The 21,495-nt window shown below is 27.5% G+C and overlaps 1 protein-coding gene across 4 annotated transcripts in view; it reads right to left on the minus strand.

The window, feature by feature from the left end:
- LOC107168553 (putative fatty acyl-CoA reductase CG5065) overlaps positions 1-21,495 on the minus strand; it is a 46,708-nt gene that overhangs the window by 19,214 nt on the left and 5,999 nt on the right. For 2 of the 4 annotated variants that reach the window (XM_089218817.1, XM_015518008.2), the window contains exons 2-4: positions 8,479-8,701; positions 7,123-7,371; positions 98-243 (exon numbers count right to left, since the gene is read on the minus strand). In XM_089218817.1, the coding sequence (XP_089074943.1) occupies positions 98-243; positions 7,123-7,371; positions 8,479-8,701 (618 nt within the window). Of the gene's footprint in view, positions 1-97; positions 244-7,122; positions 7,372-8,478; positions 8,702-9,258; positions 9,581-21,495 lie in introns of those variants that run through there. The other 2 variants (XM_015518010.2, XM_015518009.2) reach the window with 2 other exon arrangements.

Consider the following 21,495-nt stretch of genomic DNA (forward strand, 5'->3'; position numbering starts at 1 on the left):
TATTACTTTTTTTTTAAATATCGATAAGACATTTTTATATAAAGCTGTCCATTCAAAAAATTACAATAGGTATTAATTTATAAATAAATAAACTTACTTTGGTGTTATAGATTCCAGAAGATTTTCATCAAGACAATCAACACATTGAATAATTTTTTCTGGGTCTGCAGGAATGGGATATAAATGTTCTTCGACATCTTGTCGATTGCAATTACAATACGCAGTGGAAACGTGTACAAAGGCCTAAAACATTTATTATGCATTTATATTAAATAAAATTTACATTTAAATTCAACATATTATTAAATATTAGTGAAATATACGTATAAAAAGTTAACCATTGGTAGGTTAGGTTAGTATGAGTAATATAGGTGTAGGTAAGTGGGTTATTTAAATATAAAGACTAAAAGTTTGAACATAAAATTTACTTATATTCGTATCTAAATATGATTTAAATAGTTTTGATGTTTCCGCATATGTTTTTATGAATTTATTATGAGCTATAAGTTATACCTAATTTAAAACCAATTTTTTTTAATTTTACCTATGTAAATTTAAAAACTTTTTATGTTTCTCAATATTTTATAGGAATATAAAATATATATATATATATATATATATAATAACCATTAACTTTTTACATTGATTATTTCAAAGTTTTTATATTATGTCATTGAAAATAAGTCATAAGTTACCAGGATATTGAGTGTAATTCTTAAACAGATCACCTCGTTCTTTATAACAAATTTGTAAAATATATTTCAATTTAAATTAATATAGTATCAACAATTTGAAAAGTTTACAAAAGATACACAATAATTATTTAAATACTCTTATTTGAATAACCTGATATAAAATGAATGTATTATGTTATGTACTATGTAGTGCGTACAACGTATAATATACAGCATTTCCCGTGAGAGTTTACCCATTGCAATATCATGAAATAATGGTGATATAAAAATTCTAGTTTTGTACTAAGACTCACAATTATAAGAACTACAATTATTTAATTTTTAAATTTATATTAATGTTTTGATAAAAATTTAAAAATTATTATTTGATTATTTCCAAAAAAATATTGAAGTGTCAAAATTTTATTTTCATTAATTTCCTGATTTATAATATTTTGTAGAGTTTAGAAAAAATAAAATATGATTACAACTAGGCACACTGAAAGTGTTTGGCCGGCCGTACGAGAAACCGCGTGGCGTGGCGGATCACATTATATTTGATACCTTGTTTAATAATTCACAATTTTTCTCGAAACTAAAAAAAAAAATTAAAAATCAGGAAATTAATGAAAATAAAATTTTGAAACGTCAATATTTTCAGAAAATAAACTCTACAAAATGTATACAGTCAATTTTTTTGGAAATAAATAAAAAAATGTATTTTTCAACTTTTTTACCATAACACTAAAATATGAAATAACTATTCTTATCCCTTTGATTCTTTTTACAAACCAAGAATTTCGATATCTCCATTATTTCGGGAGATATCGCAATGGGTATCGTCGCGAGACACCCTGTATGTATATCGACAGTGCTATGCCCTTAAAGCATAATATTTCCCAGTTCATAAAAAGTGTGTAACTTTTTGTCCCATCTATTTGGACAAGAAATATTTACAATTCATAAAATTGATAAAATATGATACCTATTTTTATGCACATATTTAGATGAATGCAATGCATATTGACCATATCGTGCCTTTGTAGATTGGGAAATAAGTAGGAAAGTTCAAAATTCATCTGGTTCACTTAAGTACACATTTAAAACGTGACTCAAACAGAGAAAAATAGTATGCTTGTTTTAATAAGCCAAATATGAAATATCTCAATTGACAAGTTTATCATAGTTATTTATCATTAAATTTAAAAAGAATATTTGTGTTATAATAGTTTTTTATAGTATTATTGTACATACCTGAATTAATTGATAATTTATTTATTCCGTTTTATATATTAATATAAATGTAAGAATTTAAAAGCGTATACATTTAAGTAATTCACTTCAATAATAATATATTATTTAAAGTATTTATAATACTCATTGTGCAGCCCACAATTTAAAAAATGCGGATAAGTCGTGGATGTCGCTCTGCTGTACAGTAGGTTACAAGTGGGTTACTGTAATGGGTGGAATTAAATTTGAATCCAATGATATTATATCATTGTATACGAAAAACGATTCTAAGCGAAGATGGTTTATCTGTCTAGGATATATTATAGATTATTAAAAATTTCCAAACCTTAGATTTAAAAAGAAAATTTTTTATGAATTTCTAGTTTGGAATAATTTGCGAATTTTCGTGATTTTCGTGATTTTTACATATGTTGTCAAAATTCAAACATTGAATGCTTGTAAAAAAAAATTGTGACTACGCATTTCTTTTATTTTTCAATTGCTATTGTAAAAATATGATAGGAGCTATGTATTAAATTTTCAAATCTTAGATATAAAAGGAACATTTTTTATGAATTTCTAGCATAAAATAATTTATGACTTTTCGTGATTTTTACGTATGTTGTCAGAATTCAAACTTTGAATCCTTGTAAAAAAAAATTGTGACTACGCATTTCTTTTATTTTTAAATTGCTATTGTAAAAATATAATAGAAGCCTTGTATTAAATTTTCAAGCTTTTCTACCAAACAAATAATTTTTTATCGATATTTATAGAAGAAAAAAACTAAAAAAGTTGAAAAATTAAAATGTCAGTAAACAGCTCAAAACCTATCTAAATATTTTGAAAATTTTATCAAATATATAAAATGCCTATATAAATATTCAGTCAAAATTTCAAGTATCTGCGGTCATTTGGTTTAGAGTTACACCAAAATAAGGAAATCGCTAAAAGTGAAAATCCAATGTTGTAAAAATTTAAATTTCAAATGCTCATAAAAATTTAATTTGAAATTTCGGTGGACTTTTTATTTGTGATAAAGAGTGAAAAACTTGTAAGGAATCTTGTATTAAATTTTCAAATCTTAGATATAAAAGGAAAATTTTTGATGAATTTCTAGCTTAAAATAATTTGTGAATATTCGTGATTTTTACGTATTTTGTCAAAATTCAAACTTTGAATGCTTATAAAAAAGAATTGTGACTATGAATTTATTTTATTTTTCAACTGCTATTGTAACAATATGTTAAGAGCCTTGTATTAAATTTTCAAGCTTTTCTGCCTAACAAATAAATTGTTATCAATATTAATTTAAAAGAAACTAATAATGATCGAAAATTTCAAATGCCTATGAATAGTTCAACTTAAGTCGAAAATTTTTGAAAATTGCATGGTGGCCTAACCTAACCATAGAATATACTTATATAAACATTCGGTGAAAATTTCATGTATCTATGGTCATTTGTTTTAAAGTTACATCAAAAACCAAAATCGATTTTGTCGAAAAATGAGTGTGCGTAAAATTTTCCGTTTTTCCCTGAATTTTTAGTTTGTTTTTCTCAATTATTTAGAAAAGTATTAAGAATTTTTTACTTTTGACCCCCCAAAGTACCAACTAGATTCACTTTCTGATCGAACGAGGTACTGAAGTCAAAAATCGAAGCATTTTTACTGCCCCAAAACGAGATGACAGACACAAAAAAAAGCACACACACATCATGGTAAAATCAATACATTCACTGCTCCGCTCAGAATCTAAAATTATGTTATACTTAACCTTAATATTTATTTTCTTTTAGGTATCACCATCTTGATTTCCTACAATGTCACTCATAAAACAAAAACTATGTTAAAAAAAAATAAATAAATAAATGTTTAGTCATATCTCATATGAAATCGGAATACTTACTCAAATATAATCATAAATGCATACTTTAGGTATTAGGTGTTTTAATATCACAGTGTCAGATGAAAACAGTTTGTTTACAAAAACCAAAATATCAACCGCTGTAGCATAACCTACATAAAATATCTAAAAATTTGTCCCTCCCATGATTTTCTGTTTCCTGATAATCAATTATTATCATAACGTCAGTTTATATAATTTTTATTCTTTAACTTACATTACACTTACATACTTAAGTCAAGAAAATGGATACCTAATGAACTTATTGGCTCAGAAATATAATGCGTTCTCTTCCTATAGATTAGTTAATGTATTTCATCAATGTATAAGTATGTGTTATGTATTAAATTAAATGCAATAAATTGTATATTACTTGTACCCACTATGTTACCACTTTTCCCCTTTTGCCTTTGTATTTTAATGAACTATAATTTTTTATTAGCATTAAACACAAGTAATCCCAATCAGGTACTAACAATTCTAATGCCTAATAATATACATCTTGTGAACACAATCTAAAGTGTATTAAAGAAATGTCAATTTAAACATTTCCAATTTCTTTGTAATAAATAATATACATACCCTACAACTGACATAACCATTTAAAGACCATCTACATTATACATCCATTAGCTAATTAGGATTTTTATATAAATTTCATTTACCTAATCACTAATTATTTTTTTAAATGTATTTATCTATAAATTCTACCTTCCTTGGATTTGTGTTAATCATAAAATATATTATTTGTCCAGAGAATGTTGACCTATGTTGATAATGTTTGTAACAAAATATTTTGTCAACAAATTGTTCTTAAAGTGCATAATAAATTTTTACTGAATAAATAAAATAACTTTGATGAGTATTAATAATAGTAATAATAACCAAAAAAAAAGAAAAGTAAATTTTATTATACATGTGTAAAAAAAAATATTATCTAAGAAAGTATGTGAAAATATAAAATAATAACAATCGTTCTCAATGATTTCCTTTGATCTATTTATTAAATTTTTTCACAAGAAATTAATCTTAATACTAAATCATAGGTTTTTATACAATATTTGAGCTATATAGTGCTAGAATATCTCATTCCAAAACTACATTATTCTAAGAGAAAATCAATGATAATTTAATAGATTTTTAACTTTATTATTAATTTAGTAGACTATTATCATCTAATGTATAAAGGCTAAAATGGCCGATTTTGTACCGATTAAGATGGTTATTGATTCCGTCGTCTATTGTTCATAATTTTTAACTATGGACTCAGGCGTTTACTGATTCTCCCAAGTTTTACACTTTATATAATCTTAATACCTTCCTATTATATACAGTTTTTTTTTTTTTTTATGCTTCTTTATATGCATCTTCTACATATTATAAACAATGATGTTAAACATTATTGTAATTAATGCGACATCGACGAATCTGTACAAATATTTTTCATAGCAAAAATTAAATTGTCAATAATACTATAATAACTTTCATTTTACCCACCACTATATATAATATTTTCCTTCAGTATTTTTTTTCTTTTATATATTTTTATGTATAGATAATACTGACTTTAATATTATGCATAGAAAAAGAGGGTTAGATAAGTTGTTTTACAAAGAAAAAAGAAAAAACCAACCTATGACAAAAATTTAGAATTAAAAAATACTTTAAAAAAAACGTAAGACAGAGAGATACTGGGAGTTAACGAGCAAAACGAGCAGTGGACAGAGCCCCTGGTAATATTCAAATACTTAAAATTATAAAAGTTTTGTTAGTCCGATTATTGTTTTACCTATCAACCAATACCTTGTAAATCATTATTTTGAATAATAGAAAAAAAAATACTTAATAGTAGGTACCTATTATACTTTTAAAGTTTTAACATACTGATATTATCATATCATGTTATTAATTAATTGTTTTATTATAAAATTCAATAATATATAAATATAGTCTAAATTTTTTAGCTGGCTTCTAACATTTTTATAAATTTATCACAAAGTTATAAATTACCTAAATAGATAGTATGAACAGTAACCGGTAAAATCGATAAAACCTCAGCGGAATGGCATAGGTACTCATAGAATTAGGAAATTACAAATTTCTAGTTATGAAATAAATAATTTAAATTAACCTAACCTATCTATGCAAAAAAATTTGTTTGGCCATAAACCGGACTTTTTTTAAAGTGTTTAGTCACTTAAAAATGAAATATTATGATGGGTATTCAAAATTTTTAATGCAATGCAATTTTTAATACAATTTAAGTGTTAAACTATCCCTGAGCTATGCACCTCGTTTAGACAGTATACAACTATTGTATATTGATGAAACTTAAAATTTAAATACATTATTTCTATTTTTTTTCGTGTTTATAAGCATGCGTAGTTAATCATGATTAAATTATTTTAAACAATTTTCAGAAAATATAAAACGATTTTCGGAAAATTTGTTAAAAAATGTAATTTATGATTTCAAAAACTGCCCTGAATCATACAATATTATTATATTTAATTTTAAAGTTAATATTGTTATTAATTCATAAGTAATATATTCAAGATTCAACTTATACAATTTAGTATTTACCATAACTAATCCTAAAATAAAGAAATAAAGTCCTTAAATTGAAATTAAATATTTATATTTGTACGTACTGGAATGTATACGTTTTAAAATTATAAAAATAAAATAGTTTCCAAACTAGTATTTTGTTTTCTACAAAATTGAAATAGCTACCTACTGAAACAAATCTAAGCCAAATCCTTTTTTAAATACGAAAATATTGGCTTACATATTTGATATTTTACAATTTATATTTACCTTAAGTTTAGTCTATCTTAAAAACTATTTTGAATAAAAGTGGATAATCCATTAATAAATCAAGTTCGTTTTTTATTGAAATAATTTTAAAAATTAAAAATAAAACTTTTTGTATCCGAAATATTAGAAATTATTACGGTGATCGATACTATTCAATTTTTATTTTTATTTTTGTAGTTTTAGCAAACTATTTTAAATTATATACTATGAAAAATTTACTTTTTATCAGACTAAATCAAAATAACCAACAATTTTACAATAAAAAATGTATTATTATGACCGATTTCTTTTGAAGTAAAGCTTAAAACAATTTTAGTACGGCATTAATGACGTTCTCATTAACTAGAGCAATAAATTATTATAATTCAAGTTAAAATAAATACACTAAATACAAACAAAAACCCGATAATAATAAAATTAACAATTTTATTTTTTTATTAACTTAAATAGTTTTTACGATAATTAGAAACTATGTATCTGAGTAACACTTACCTCTAACTTTGTCATGCTGTTGCTCAGATGAACCAATCGTTTAGTACCTAACAAATTCATCGCAACCGAAAGTTTAAGCGCTTCATCAAACTTAACGGTGGCTGCCGAGTGGAACACAATAGATACGTTATCTATTAACGTTTTTTGATCCAGTGTGCTGATGCCAAGATCGCATTTAGTGACATCGCCATTAATGGGCACTAACTTTTTTAAAGACTCTGGTTGATTTTTCCTCACCCAATCAAATATCTAAAAGAATTGTTTTTAAAAAGAAAGATTAAAACAACAAAAAACTGAAATTTCAATCATTACGAGTAAGTAGTTAATAGAAGTTTTAAAAGAAATTGAGTGTCTACCTATGTTTCATTCATTTGAAAATATATATATTGGTACATCAAATCGTGTGAAAAATATTAAAACATTATTAATGTCTATTGACTATTTGTATCAACAAATGTACATTCGATTATACTAATTTTCAATAAGGCGTAATAATTAAACTATATTCTACAAAATAATGCTTGCACATTTTTGAGATTTTAATTGATGTATAATATCTCGTACAATGGCATAATTTAAGGAAATTGGGGAAATACTCTTATATTTGTACAATATCTAAGAGTTTTTTGCGAGAATGATTTTTTAGTTACTTCCCAGTGAAGTCACAAAATATTATATAGCTACAAATTTTAATTTAAAATAGATATTTATCGAAGTACCATTGCGTTCCATTTAATGATATTATTATGTAGATAAAAAATATGAATTATATTATATTTATTATGTATACCTCTATATATGTTTTATTATTATTATTCAAGTGGTAGTCAGAAAATACGAAATAAAATAATTTAAAAAGACTTCAAAGTAATACATTTAAAACTACAAAATTATAAAGTGAATAAAACTGAATACAGAATAAAATATATTATTCATGGAAACTAAACACAGATCAAGAAAAGAGATTTTTAAATATATATAAATTAAGACCTTTATTAGAAAAAAATATCAACGAGTGCTGCCAAACACTGACGTGTTATTTTCAAATTTAGCACGCGTTTTAAATAAACAATAGAATAAAATATAAATGAATATATTTCCTTGCTTATTAGCTTAACTATTTCCCTTAACAAAAGCGTGAAAAATTTATTAAATTATCTAAATTATTTTTAAAAATGTATAGGTATACATGCAGCATGCTGTATTGCAATTATAAATTAACTGTGCAAATATGAAAATGATTTGCTCTTCGAGTGACCTAAACCGAAATAGTTTATAATTAAAAAAAAAAACATTATGATACCTACATTTCTATACGCTTTTATTGCTAATACTATTATCATTATTTTATTTTACCGCAGCATTGAGAAGTTGATCTAGCCTGGACTTGACGTCGTTGCCTTGTTTGGGCCTGATTAGTAAATATATTAATCCAATGTTTGGACATGAGTGGAGCAATTTCTCCACTAACACCTTGCCCATGAACCCTGTGCCACCGGTGATGAGTACGTGACGACCGCGGAAAAAGTCCGATATCGGGCTGGACGTGCTGGCCATTATTATATTCTTTGTAGCACAACTGAAAAATAAAAACGAAATGAAATTTTAATTTTATCATCATTACATATTATCATATAATTTAACTCCGAACAAACAAATTATACGAAAATCAGCTTCATAACGACGATAATAACACTGAACGTGAGACATAGGGGTAGATATTGTATCCGAGATATAAAATAAAGAAAGAGAGAGAGATAGATAGAGATGATGAAAAACCTTATATAATAATATGAGAATAGTATCCTTCTAGTTCTTGTAATGGTGATGTTATATGCGCCATGTGCACGTGGCGCGTGTAAGACCTTACGCCGGAGCCTTCGATACGGATCACTATAAGTATAATAGAGATACTCGTTCTTGGCGACAGAATTCTAACGACGGGTCCGATGCTCTTAACGCATCTCGGACGTTATCGGAGGTATATAATTGTATGAAAAAGTCAAAGTTTAAGGTATTAGATAATTATAGTCTTAACAAAAATAACAACAATAGACATAAGCCTCCTATTGATGACAAAAAAAAAATAAAAATAAAAATAAAATATAATATAATGTTGATAATAATAATATTTACTGATCGCGATTGTCGTTGCAGTCAATTGTAAACGGCGATGGGTAGCCCTTTCGTAAATGGTAAGACGAAGAAAAAAAAACACGACCGCGGACGGATATGACGGATACAAGACTGTCGCAACGTACCTATGTGTACGACTTGTAAACCAACCGACGCGCCGACGGGCGGTTGGACGTGAGACGGTGGCAGGACAACAACACGATGTGGCGGTGGCGACGACGAAACTCCACGAGCGGCGATGTGTGTGTGTGTGTGCGCGTGCGCGCGCTTATTAGTAGGTACGTGCGGCGCCGTGTGGTGTAGCGACCGTACAGCTGAGACCTAAGAGCAGTGAGAGCGGCGGCCGTCGCCGTCGTAGACTGCGGCCGATAAGCCGATGTGCGCGTGCGTGTCGTGCCTTGTGCCGGTGTGTGTCGACGGGCACGAATGTGAGCGAGTACGCACTCACGACCCCATCCCGGCGGCGGCAATGGTAATTCGATAAAGGGGCGGGCGCCTCACCATCCTGCGTTTCACCACGTACGGGCGGCGGAACGGAAAAAATCGGAGAGCCGCCGCGTCTTCCCCCTCGCTCGTGTAGCGTCGCCTCATCCCTCGCCGAAGTGGCGTTGGCGGTATCATCGCCTCTCGTCCCGACCGGCACAACACCCTCGTATATTTGGGCCGCTGGCCGCGCGGTGGTGGAGAACGGTGCTCGTCGTGTGGTCTTGGCGGAAGAACGAATGTGATAGGGTGGGTGTGGGTGCGGCGGTGGCGCCGCGCCGTGTCGATAAATCTGTGGGCCGCGTGATAAAAGGTATATAATATATGGGTGTGTGCGTATTTGCGTATAGGTAGTACATTTCGAGTGTGTGTGTATGTGTTGCCTGAGACGGTGAATAAACATACACCACCACCGCATCGGTGGATCTGTACACAGGGGTTAAAGTGGGGGGGACGCAGGAGGACTCAGTCCCCTTACCTCTGACGGCGGTTAAAAAGCGTCCCCTTTAACAAATTAGGATTTTATACATTAGACATTATACATAAAATTATATATGGAACGCTTAAAACTTTTTGGAAACATTAGTCCCCTCTGGAATTTTTTCCCACTTTAACCTCTGTCTGTACAGTGTAGTTTTCGCGTAGACCACTCGCACCGCCTCAGCACCACCATAGTATAGGGTGATCGTGAAAAACTCAAGGCCGCCTTCTGGTTTTGAAAAACGTTCAATCGGCGTTGACGACCTATAAGTACGCTATTACTAAATGTGTATGTATGTGTCACGCGTGTTATACCTATACGCTCATTATTACTATATCGCTTCCGAGTTTTGTCAAAGCTGTTTTCCTCACGTCACGGTTTGCCTGCGGGGTGAGAGAGTTTTTTTGTGCTAAAACGTGGTTCGAGAATTAAAGAATGCTGCGCCTTTGTATAAACAATGATACGAAAAATCGACCCCGTCCCGGTACTCGTGACCTGCAGTGCGTCCAACTGCCCCTGAAACTCATCCCTCGACCCACAGTTCTTTATGTGTGCTTCGCCAATCTACTGTAATACAATATTAGTTACTGTTATTACTTAATATTAAGCGCGCCACCACTGTCTGAATACCTTTTACAATGTTCCTAAGATCGTTTGTAAAACATTTAACGTCAACGTTTCTTTTTCGTAATTCAGAGGTAAACCAGAAATGGTCAAGCAGATAAATGTTTATAAATTATTATTATAAAAATAATACCTGCAATTATTCACTAAGAATGGGTTTGGCGATGGTCGATTAATCATGAGTAATTGATCAACATAATTATCTTCTCCCTGTTGTAGTCTACACCAGGACCTCCAAAATTAGCGAAGGTTTCAAGGTAAATAGAGATTGACGTCTACAGGATTATGTTATTTTTAATCGAATAACATCGTACCAATGTATTCAATGTACGCTTATTTGAGTCCGATTATTCGAATTGTTACTAATTGCGTCATCCTAAATAAGTAGACATACATTTACACTGATACATTTTTTTTTCACAAATTATTATTTTCGATTTTAAACGCAAGTTACATTTTTATTTAATTATGTGTATACAGTTATTAAATAGATAAAAAAAAACATTTAAAAATTAAAAATTCCATATAATTGGAAGAGTAGTATCGTTTCAACTAAGATAAATAACCATATTATGTTGGTTACCTAATTATTGAAATGAACTTATTAGGTCATTGAATTAAACTAATTTTTTTTTAATAATAATACTAAGTCTATGTAATAAACAATATTAAGAATTTAAAACAGTTTCTAGTAAATTTCAACCAAATATTAAAATGTAATTATTTTTGTGACTCATCATTTTTAGACTTTAAGTAGTTAATATTATTCTAGTCCGACAATGTCAATTGAAGAATTATTTTTATTGTAAGACCCAATTGTGTATTAAAAAATAAAAATCATTTTAAAATATGTCAATCGCAGTATACTCTTTTTCCTTTTTGAAGACGCTGTTAGTATCCTCATCTTTCTATAATGTTTAAGGGATACCTGCAGCTAATTTGAGTTAAATAATTAAATAAATCAGCTAAATATTATATTATACCACGTTGTGTCCGTCAATCTGTCAGTCCGTTCGTTTGTTTGTCTGTTAGTTACCTACCGATATATAATTACGATTGTTGATATTAAGGTATTAATTTGTTCTTCATAATTACTGTAAATAAATTGTATATAAAATTATAATTTAACAGGTTGTATTAAGAACTTTTATAACCCAGGAATTTAGCATGATCGTATAGTAAGCTTTTCTCAGTTATTTAATTATAATGTTTAAGTTGAAATTGAAACTTTTAGTTTAAATTTAATTATAAAAGTTTTGTTTTCGTTGGTTTTTTATTTTTATTTATTTTAACTAACATTTTCACTGCTGGCTACAAAATTTAAATATATTTTCTACCATTCTTTAACACTGTCTAACACTACATTGGTAGTAAATACTGCACATAATTTACACTATTTATTTGTATACATTATACATATTATTATATAAACATTAACAGCGGTCAACAATACAAATGCTTAGCATGTGAATAATGCGTGGCACATGATGTGTGTTACATATTATGTTTCACCCAAGTTTGATATAACTATAAGGTACTGTACATATCCAGTTCCAAAAATTAAACTGTTATTGTAATTAAATTTTAATGAATTCTGATTCAAAACTAGTTTGGCACTTTCTGTTTCTGTTTATATTATTATAAAAATAAAAATACAAAAAATACACACAGATTCAAAAAACTGCTTACGGTCCCTGAACTTAAGTTTTAATCGATAAAATGATGTTTTTTCAATCAATATATTCCTACTGTTGATAGGTAAAAGTTTGAGTGGCAGTAATTACAATTTTAGATTTGAGTAAATAATAAGGAATCTTAAACCGGTTTATAAACTCATAATTATGCATAACTGTCGAACGAAAATCGTTCAAAAAAAAAAAAAAATATTAAATGATAACACATTATTGTAAAGTCAATACATTCATTGCTCCGCGCAGATTCTAAAATATAATATTTTAATAATCATTAAAATTTTTTCAACGAAATAAATAATATAATACCATATTACGTATTATACGATGAAAATAGACGGTGAAGATTTTCGACTATTGGCTGTTTTTAGGAAACTTATACTATTTTGTCACCAGAAGATGACACAAAATGTCAACTATAACAACAATGAAAATAATATAGTTATTGTATCAAATATTAATATAATTAATATCATTTTGGCCATTTTTTAAAAATATTTTTAATCTTGAAACACATTAATTTACGTACAAATTATTAAGAGTATTTAAAGTAATTAAATTAATATATTAAATAGAAAATATATTAACACTTACCAATAGCAAATCTGAAAAAAGCACACTGGAGGAGCATAAAAGAGCAGGCACAAAAAAAATATCTACATGAACAATTTTGTACGTATTAAAGTTTTTTTTCATGCATTTTTCAAAACAAATTTAATTTATATTAAGAACACATAACAAAAGGTGAAATATTTAACACTTGAAAACATTCACACTAACATTCGTTACTTTAGTAATTTAAAATTATAGAATATTTCTATACAAATCCATTTGTTCAAATAAAAACAAATATACCTACTTAATTAATGTTGTTAATATTTATGCTAACGTAAATTTTAAATTATATGTGTTAAATTATTGAAGTTAGTATAATAAATGAATTTTTTTGGAACGGTAAGTTACATGTAATTTAATTTAAGTAATATTTTACGTATACATTTAAGTAATAACAAAATATTCATACTATTGTATAATATTTCATAATATGTTAGTTATGAATTACCCATGTTATAAGAAAAAGGTAACATTTTATTATTTTACTTAAATTTTATGCGAATACTATCATTTATTAGTTTTACATAATATGAATAATTTGAATATTTCTTAACAGTGAGTAATTATAAAGTTATTTAATGCTGTGTACACCAATGCGGTCGATACTATAATAATGTTCAAATAGGAATAAAAATAGGAAGTCAGGAATTCATTTTATTAATGTTTTCCGTAAATGGAAATTGGAGTGACCCACTATAAAATATTCACCCCTTGAATTTTACCTATACCTAGGTCTTAAACAGGGTTTATTATTATTATTAAGTCTATATTTATACAAATATAAAATTTAATTTAATACATTTTTGACTACCTAGTTCATAATATAACTTGTGTTTTACATTTAAATTTTATAATAATGGTAGAATAGTCATTCTTATCTTCACGTGCGTATCGGAAATAAGAGATTATGAGAGGAATTCAGTGTAATAGTATTCTCTTTCATGACTACATGGGCTAACCAGTGATTTAAAAATTCAGACAATTTAAGTTATCAATAAACCTTGTACGAAAATTAACACACTTTAATTTTTTTACAACAGTCAATATATTTAACGTTTCTTGTTACGTATTTGATAACTACTTTAATACTATATTATTCTACAAAAAAATTTTTTTTATGCATAATCATATAAAGTTTAAAAAAATCAGGTTTATAGTAAATATTTTAAGTAAAACTAAAATTATACATTATGATGTGTACCTACACATACATGTTATTAATTACATTAACCGAATATATTATAATATTCAATGAAATATATAAAAGTATCGAGATTTCACATAACATATTTAATATAATTTATATACGCAATGACAATTAATGACAATAAAAACTTGAATTTTCACCAAATTAAATTAGCATATTTTAGACATTATTTTCGATATAAAATGAAATTTCCAAAATATTTTGACTATATTCTACCCATTTACAACGACTATATAAATGTAATATTTATATTCTCACCGTTAAGGTTACGTGTATACAGGGTGATTTTTTTATCGAAGAACACTCATTATTTAAAAAAGTAGGAGTGTATGAGTATGAGTGTTCTTCGATAAAAAAATCACCCTGTATAGGCATGTCGTACTTGGAGTCCAATAACAAAAATACATAGTATTAAATTATAAAAGTTAGCAATAAAATATTTATGCGATATTTTTATAAATAATTAATTCAAAGTATAATGGTAGGTATACCTACCTACTATAATTAGAAAATAAATTGAATAGCAAGTAATATAAATTAATGATAAAACATTCTTAAAAATGAAAGTTGACAGTCCACGCTATGATTCAGTTTTTTGTTTCATGGTATGTTATGGTGATCTTTTAATTCAAGTTTAAAATTTTCATTACAGTGACCTACATAAGTATGCCTTGGATACCCTTGGATACCCATAATATACAGCAGAGCGAACCAGGGAGGTTTTTAGATTCTGAGCGGAGCGATGTATGTATTGATTTTTCAATGAATATGTTTTCAATGTTCAACTTAATAGACAGTTTTGGTTCAAAACTTTGGTACTGGAGGTGGGAGAAGTCAAAAGTTAAAACTTCACAGCACTTTTCAAAATAATCGGGCAAAAAAAAATATATAAGGAACAATTGTTTACTAAACTTTTTTGCTTATTCCGTTTAGCTCAAAAACAAATAACCGTAGAAACTTGAAATTTTTACAAAAATCTTTTCTAATAGGATATATAGTATTCTTGTTGGTTCTTTAGGTCTACAGGAAAATACGAAAAAAAATAAATAGTGATAACAGAAAATTTAACACAAAACTAGCTTTTGACTTTTTTATTTTGTTGTGATTCAACGATAATTCATCATAGATAGATATGTAACATTTTAATCATATTTTTATTTTAGCATTTTCTACACTATGGTATAATCTTCAAAATATTTTGATTTATTTAAAGATATTTATAAACGTTTCAATTTTTTTCATATTAATGTCGTTAAACAAATGTTTATAATGTGAAATATAAATTTAAATACGTTTATTAAGTACTTGCAAATTTTAATTTTAAAAGGATTTTTTGTTAACTAAGAAAGTTACTCATGAATAAATTAAATTTTGTTTTGTTTTTAATTGTCATAAATATTAGTTTGAAAAAAGTATTTCAATAAAAATTTGTATTAACTTATTACATTATCTTGTTTTAATATCAGCTATTAATCTGTTCATAACATTTTTACAAAAATGTCTCACTAAACTCAAGTTGTTAAAATACATATTTAAGTCGGCATTTTATTACTTTGACACCCCACCACCAGTGGCGTAGCCAGCGGGTAGGCCTGGTAGGCCAGGGCTTACCCACTTTTTTCCAAAAAAAAAAAAATGTTTATCCTATTAAATATGTAGTGTATATGACTATATGTATTTAAAATAATAGAAGTAATATATTGTAAATACGGTTTTAATTAACAAAATTAAATCCTGATGGTTTTTAATTGGTTCTGCAAATCAGTTAATGATACGTCTTTTAATTAATATATTATAATTATAAATTTTGATAATTTGTCATCAAATAGAACACGGCAAATCAATCAAATGAATTTATTACCAAATTAAAATGCCAATGTCAACTGGGAAAAACCTTATTTTTATCTGTATCTAATCTTTTCGAATTATATCAAGAAGTAAAAAAATACAAAGTTGGATTTGAATAATTAACAAAAATTATTGAAAATGTTTTGGTAGTTCCCAGTGGTTGACTTGGGGGGGGGGGGGGGGGGGGGGGGCGGGGGGACTGAGTACCTCAACTAATTTTTTGGATACGCTAGAGTATCCCTACTTCTTTTTTAAAGGGGAACGTTTGGGCGGCTTGTTATGTAAGCTTTTAACCCCCCCCCACCGCCATGATTATGTAAGTTTTATTAAAATGCTAGGGACGCTACATTTTAAAAGTAGCTAGAGTACCTCTACTACTTTATTTCCAAGTCAACCACTGGTAGTTTCAGTATCTAGTGCCTCAGCAGAAAGGAGTTTCTCGACGATGAAAAAAGTAAAAACATATCTAAGGTCAAAGATGACAAAGTAGCAGACTAAATAATTTAACTTTGCTGTCTATTGAGAGAGAAATAAGTGGAAAATTCATAGAAAATGCATCTGCTGTAATTGACGAGTTTGCATCGATGAAAAAAAGAAAATTGGAATTTTCAATCTAAAAATATTTTAATAAAGCTATATCTTTTTTATTAATTTAATTTTATACTATTAGTTTTAATACATAAGATAAATCCATGTAATATGCCTATAATAAATGTATACGGTGTTCTGATACTTTTTTATTTTATAAAACTATTCATTGGTAATCCTTACATCAAAATATCGGGCCTAACCAGAAAAAAGAGTCTAGCTACGCCACTGCCCACCACGAAAAATTATTCGCGCCGACCCTGGTGAATCTATAGTATAGTTGCTGCAATGGGAAGGTCAAATTTTGAAATTCACAACAGTTTTCAAAAGCACCGGGAAAACCAAAAAAATAAAAATAAAGAAAAACTAGAATTTTTACGCAAAATAAATTGTTGAAAAAATCGATTTTAGTTATTGGTGTAACTCTAAAACAAATTATCTTTGACACATCAAAATTTCACTGAATGTTTAAACTAGCATTTTCTATACATTATAAATTTTTCAAAATATTTCAACACTTTTTATAATATTTATAGACATTTGAAATTTTCAATCTTTTTAGTTTTTTTTTTTATGCATAACAAAAAAATCTTATTCGTTGGATAAAAAAGCTTCAAAATTTAATACAATAAGGCTCCTAATATATTGTCACAATGTTAGTTAAATAATATTAAAAATACACGGTCATAATTTTTTTTAGTAAGCATTTAAAGTTTGAATTTTGACAAAAATACTTCAAAATCACGACAATTTGCAATTTATTTTGAGTTAGAAATTCATAAAAATGTATTTTTTTATATTTAAGATTTGAAAATTTAATACAAGATTCTTTATGAGTTTATCTAATTTTATCAAATAAAAAATATCTGCGAAAACCCAAATTTCATCAATAATCATCAAATATATTGTATTTCTCTGCATTAGCATACCTAACTAATAGATAGGAAAGAAATTAAAAGAAATGACGTAAATCTAGTATAGCACCCCTTCAAATTATTTTATTTTAAATCTTTGGAACCCTAAATACCCGAAAAATTTTAAAATCAATGATGCCAAAAAATTTCTATTTACAGAAAATGTTGTGAAAAACAATAATTTAGTAAGATAGCTTTGATAGATTCTTATAGAATCTATATGTTCAGATTTTTGGTTTAGATTAATTCTAACGTTTTAAAAACAATGGTGCCAATAAAAACTATCTAAACGAGCAAATGACTTTGCCCGGTTACTATAAGTGTATAACAAATGGTTTTTACCCTATGATCTACTCGAGGTGAAATCAGGCACGGATACAACCCCCCCCCCCCCCCCCCCCCAAAAAAAATAGGCTGGTGAAAAACATAATACCATTCATTATAGAATAGCTCCATTCTATAATCAATGAAAATACTAAATTATTCTTATTACATATTTCTATATTAGATTATGTTTTGCGAAATTGATATTGGTTATCGCACAAATCTATTTTAAGAATTGTTCTGTAATTTCTAATCACGTAGGCTAACGACGCGACGTGCGACGACGTAGACAGTTCACGTTATTGTCATAATCACAGATACTACATTGACCATTACTTTTATTGCTACAATATCGAATATAAAATATCATTATAATTTTTCTACGGGATGCGGACAGTGTTCAACGCATGGCGAGAAAACGAGCGTATTTGAAAATGGTAAGTAATTTGTATTCGGAATTTGTTGATGCATTAGACAAAAATATTAACCTAATAAACCATGATAATCTCTATTAATAATATTTGATGCCTCCCCCTCCCCCCCGTTAATCTGTTCTGGATCCGCGCCTGGGTGAAATTGCATATAAAAAGTCATGGATGTTTTCAAGTGATACATTTTCCGAGTTAGGTAGCATACAATTTGGATTTATATGGTGTTTTGTAAAAATATTTAAACAGGATATGCACATATTCATATGTGCATGGCTTATTATTCATAGACAAATTATTTTTACATGTACCTCCAATCTTGTTGATTGCATAGATTTGTTTTCCTCGGATAGTTATTCTTTATTTTATCTTAAGCAATTATTATACTTCTTAACTAATTAAAACATTGAGTTTTTTTTTTAATTTACAATTTACCTACCTATTTATAAATTAAGCGTTTCTATAAATTATTAAATTATATTACAACTTACAAGTTAATAAACATTGTTTAGTTACAGTTTGATCTTTGATATGCAAATATATTTATAATTTGGTATTCTAATATAAATATTAATTTTTAATTAATAGAGTTTCTAAAATAAAATATGTAAAATGTATGACTTTCTATTTATCAACATATATATAACGTATTATAATTCTTTTGCATTTTGATTAAAAATTAATTATCTTATACGCTCTTAAAGTTTTTTCATTATTTACCTAAGAATTTATTAGGTGCAATATCAAAATATTAAAAGTTATAAGTTATATTAACTCTTTTTTCTTTATAATTTATCTCATCACCATTTCTCACTCTAGACCTAAAAAATTAAATCAGAAATTAACTTTAGGTCTGTGTGGTATATATATTTTATTTATAATATCTAAAAAGTTAGATAGTTAATTCAATATGCATACCTAATATTATATATACTTTGATGTAATCCGACACCAGAATTATTAGTGTAGTTGTTACATGTTCCATAATATTTACTTTTGTGTAATAATTCATAGAATCCTACATATTATCATACTCGTAAAGCTGAACATTGACTAAGTGCATTACAGGGTATTATAATAAAGTAAGGTAACAGACTTCAAAACTATCTACATTGGCATGTCATAAAATATCAACTGATCTAAAAATATAAAATACTGTCTATATGCAGGCCGTATGCAAAAAAACATATCGAAAAAAATAGTGCATACACATTTTGTTAGGAAAGTAGAAACAATTATAATATTATGTATATCTACCAAAGTATTTATATATATATATATATATATATATACTTACATACATCTCTGACACAGTTGTGATATAAACAAAATATTCTATTTAATTATTTTTTCTATTTTTTAATTAAACCCTCTAATTACAGCATTAAAAACGGCGGTGGCGCTACTCTATGGTAAGGGTGGGCAAGTTCCCCGCCCCAACATTTGATTTTGTCCCTCCATTGCTCCTCTATAATTTTATGTTTAACATTATAATCTAATCTAAAAATTAATTTTAAGTTGAGAATTTTATTAATTTGTTATATTATTAGCAATATTATAATATTTTTTCCTTAAGAATGTAAAAAGTCATTAACGACGACGACAACGACAGTTTAATGTTTAATTGTATTTATAATAAAATATCAATCACATGATTCAATACAGCGTAAAAATGAATCGAATACAAAGTGTAACACTTTTTTCGTAACAAGTACTTACACAAATTAAAATAATTAAACTATGTTCATTGTTATTATATAATTTTATTTTAAACATTTAAAAATTATTTATTCACGATGATGCATAAGTAATATGTGAAAAATAAAGCAGTTGCGTCCGAAGTCGATACCTACTACGTGACTCGACCAACGTATTATAGTTTTGGGCGTTTTGGCGCAGTAACAGGGAACGTGTTTCCAATGAAAAATTAAAATCAATTGCAATATTAGGTATTGGAAAAAATGCTTCTAAGAATATAAATTTAGATATGGTTATGGATAAATTTAATACAATTCATATTAAAAAATAATAGTATGCTAATAATAGGTTAATATAAGTTACCTATATTTTGATTGTTTGACTGTTATATTCAAATTAAATATGCTTTTTTGGAAATATAGCTTATTATACCCAAAACATTTTTATCAATACATTAATAGACATTAATGCTCCACCAAAAAAAAATTCCTGGCGCCACCACCGATTACTCAGTACCTGGCCGTACTGCATTTAATTCACTTTATTGGAAATACTTTTTTTGATTGGCCATTTTAAATTCTATATACTGTAAATATGGCGAAAGCGTATATATTGTCCTCACGAGCCACAAAAAAAACATTCCTAGGCCGTGCATTAGACATGCCTCATCTACGTTAACAGTTTGAAAAGTGATGCTATATGGTTTTGAAATTTTATAGAGCTCAACACGGCGAAACGTTGAAACGCATTTTGTCGAGTACAAAGTAGGTACACACAAACACTTTTCAGTTTTTAAAGTTTACCAATTACAAGTAATTGTTTTATTCTCGGGAAAAGATAATATTTTATTGGGATTCCACCAAACCACCTATATTAGAATATGTTATCTATTTCGTGTGTACAGACTTAAGCGTCTATAGTGTTCATACAAACAATAGGTTTAGTTTAATAACTAGGTAGTATATATATATATATATATATATATATCTTGTATATCAACTCCATCTTGTTTTATAGAACAGTTAATTCTAATAATTCTATAGCTTTAAACAGCATTATAATTTTACTAAATACTAATAAGTAATAACCAATAAACTGTTTATTAATATCTAATATTATTTCATACATGTAATAACTAACTGATATGTGTTTATACATACATACATATACACATATACATATTCAAGAGCTGATCCAGGAAGAGTGGCATTTAAATGAGACAAGCAATTTTATTGTTTCTTTTATTTACCAATCAATCTGCACTTACGCCTTACAAATAGGACTGTCTTTTTATTTTTTTGCGGACAATTAATACTATTTTAATTATAACTTAGTA

This window comes from Diuraphis noxia, unplaced genomic scaffold (genome assembly GCF_037042655.1).
Source record: "Diuraphis noxia isolate RWA-SAM2 unplaced genomic scaffold, SU_Dnox_SAM2 contig0001, whole genome shotgun sequence".
Lineage (NCBI taxonomy): Eukaryota > Metazoa > Arthropoda > Insecta > Hemiptera > Aphididae > Diuraphis > Diuraphis noxia.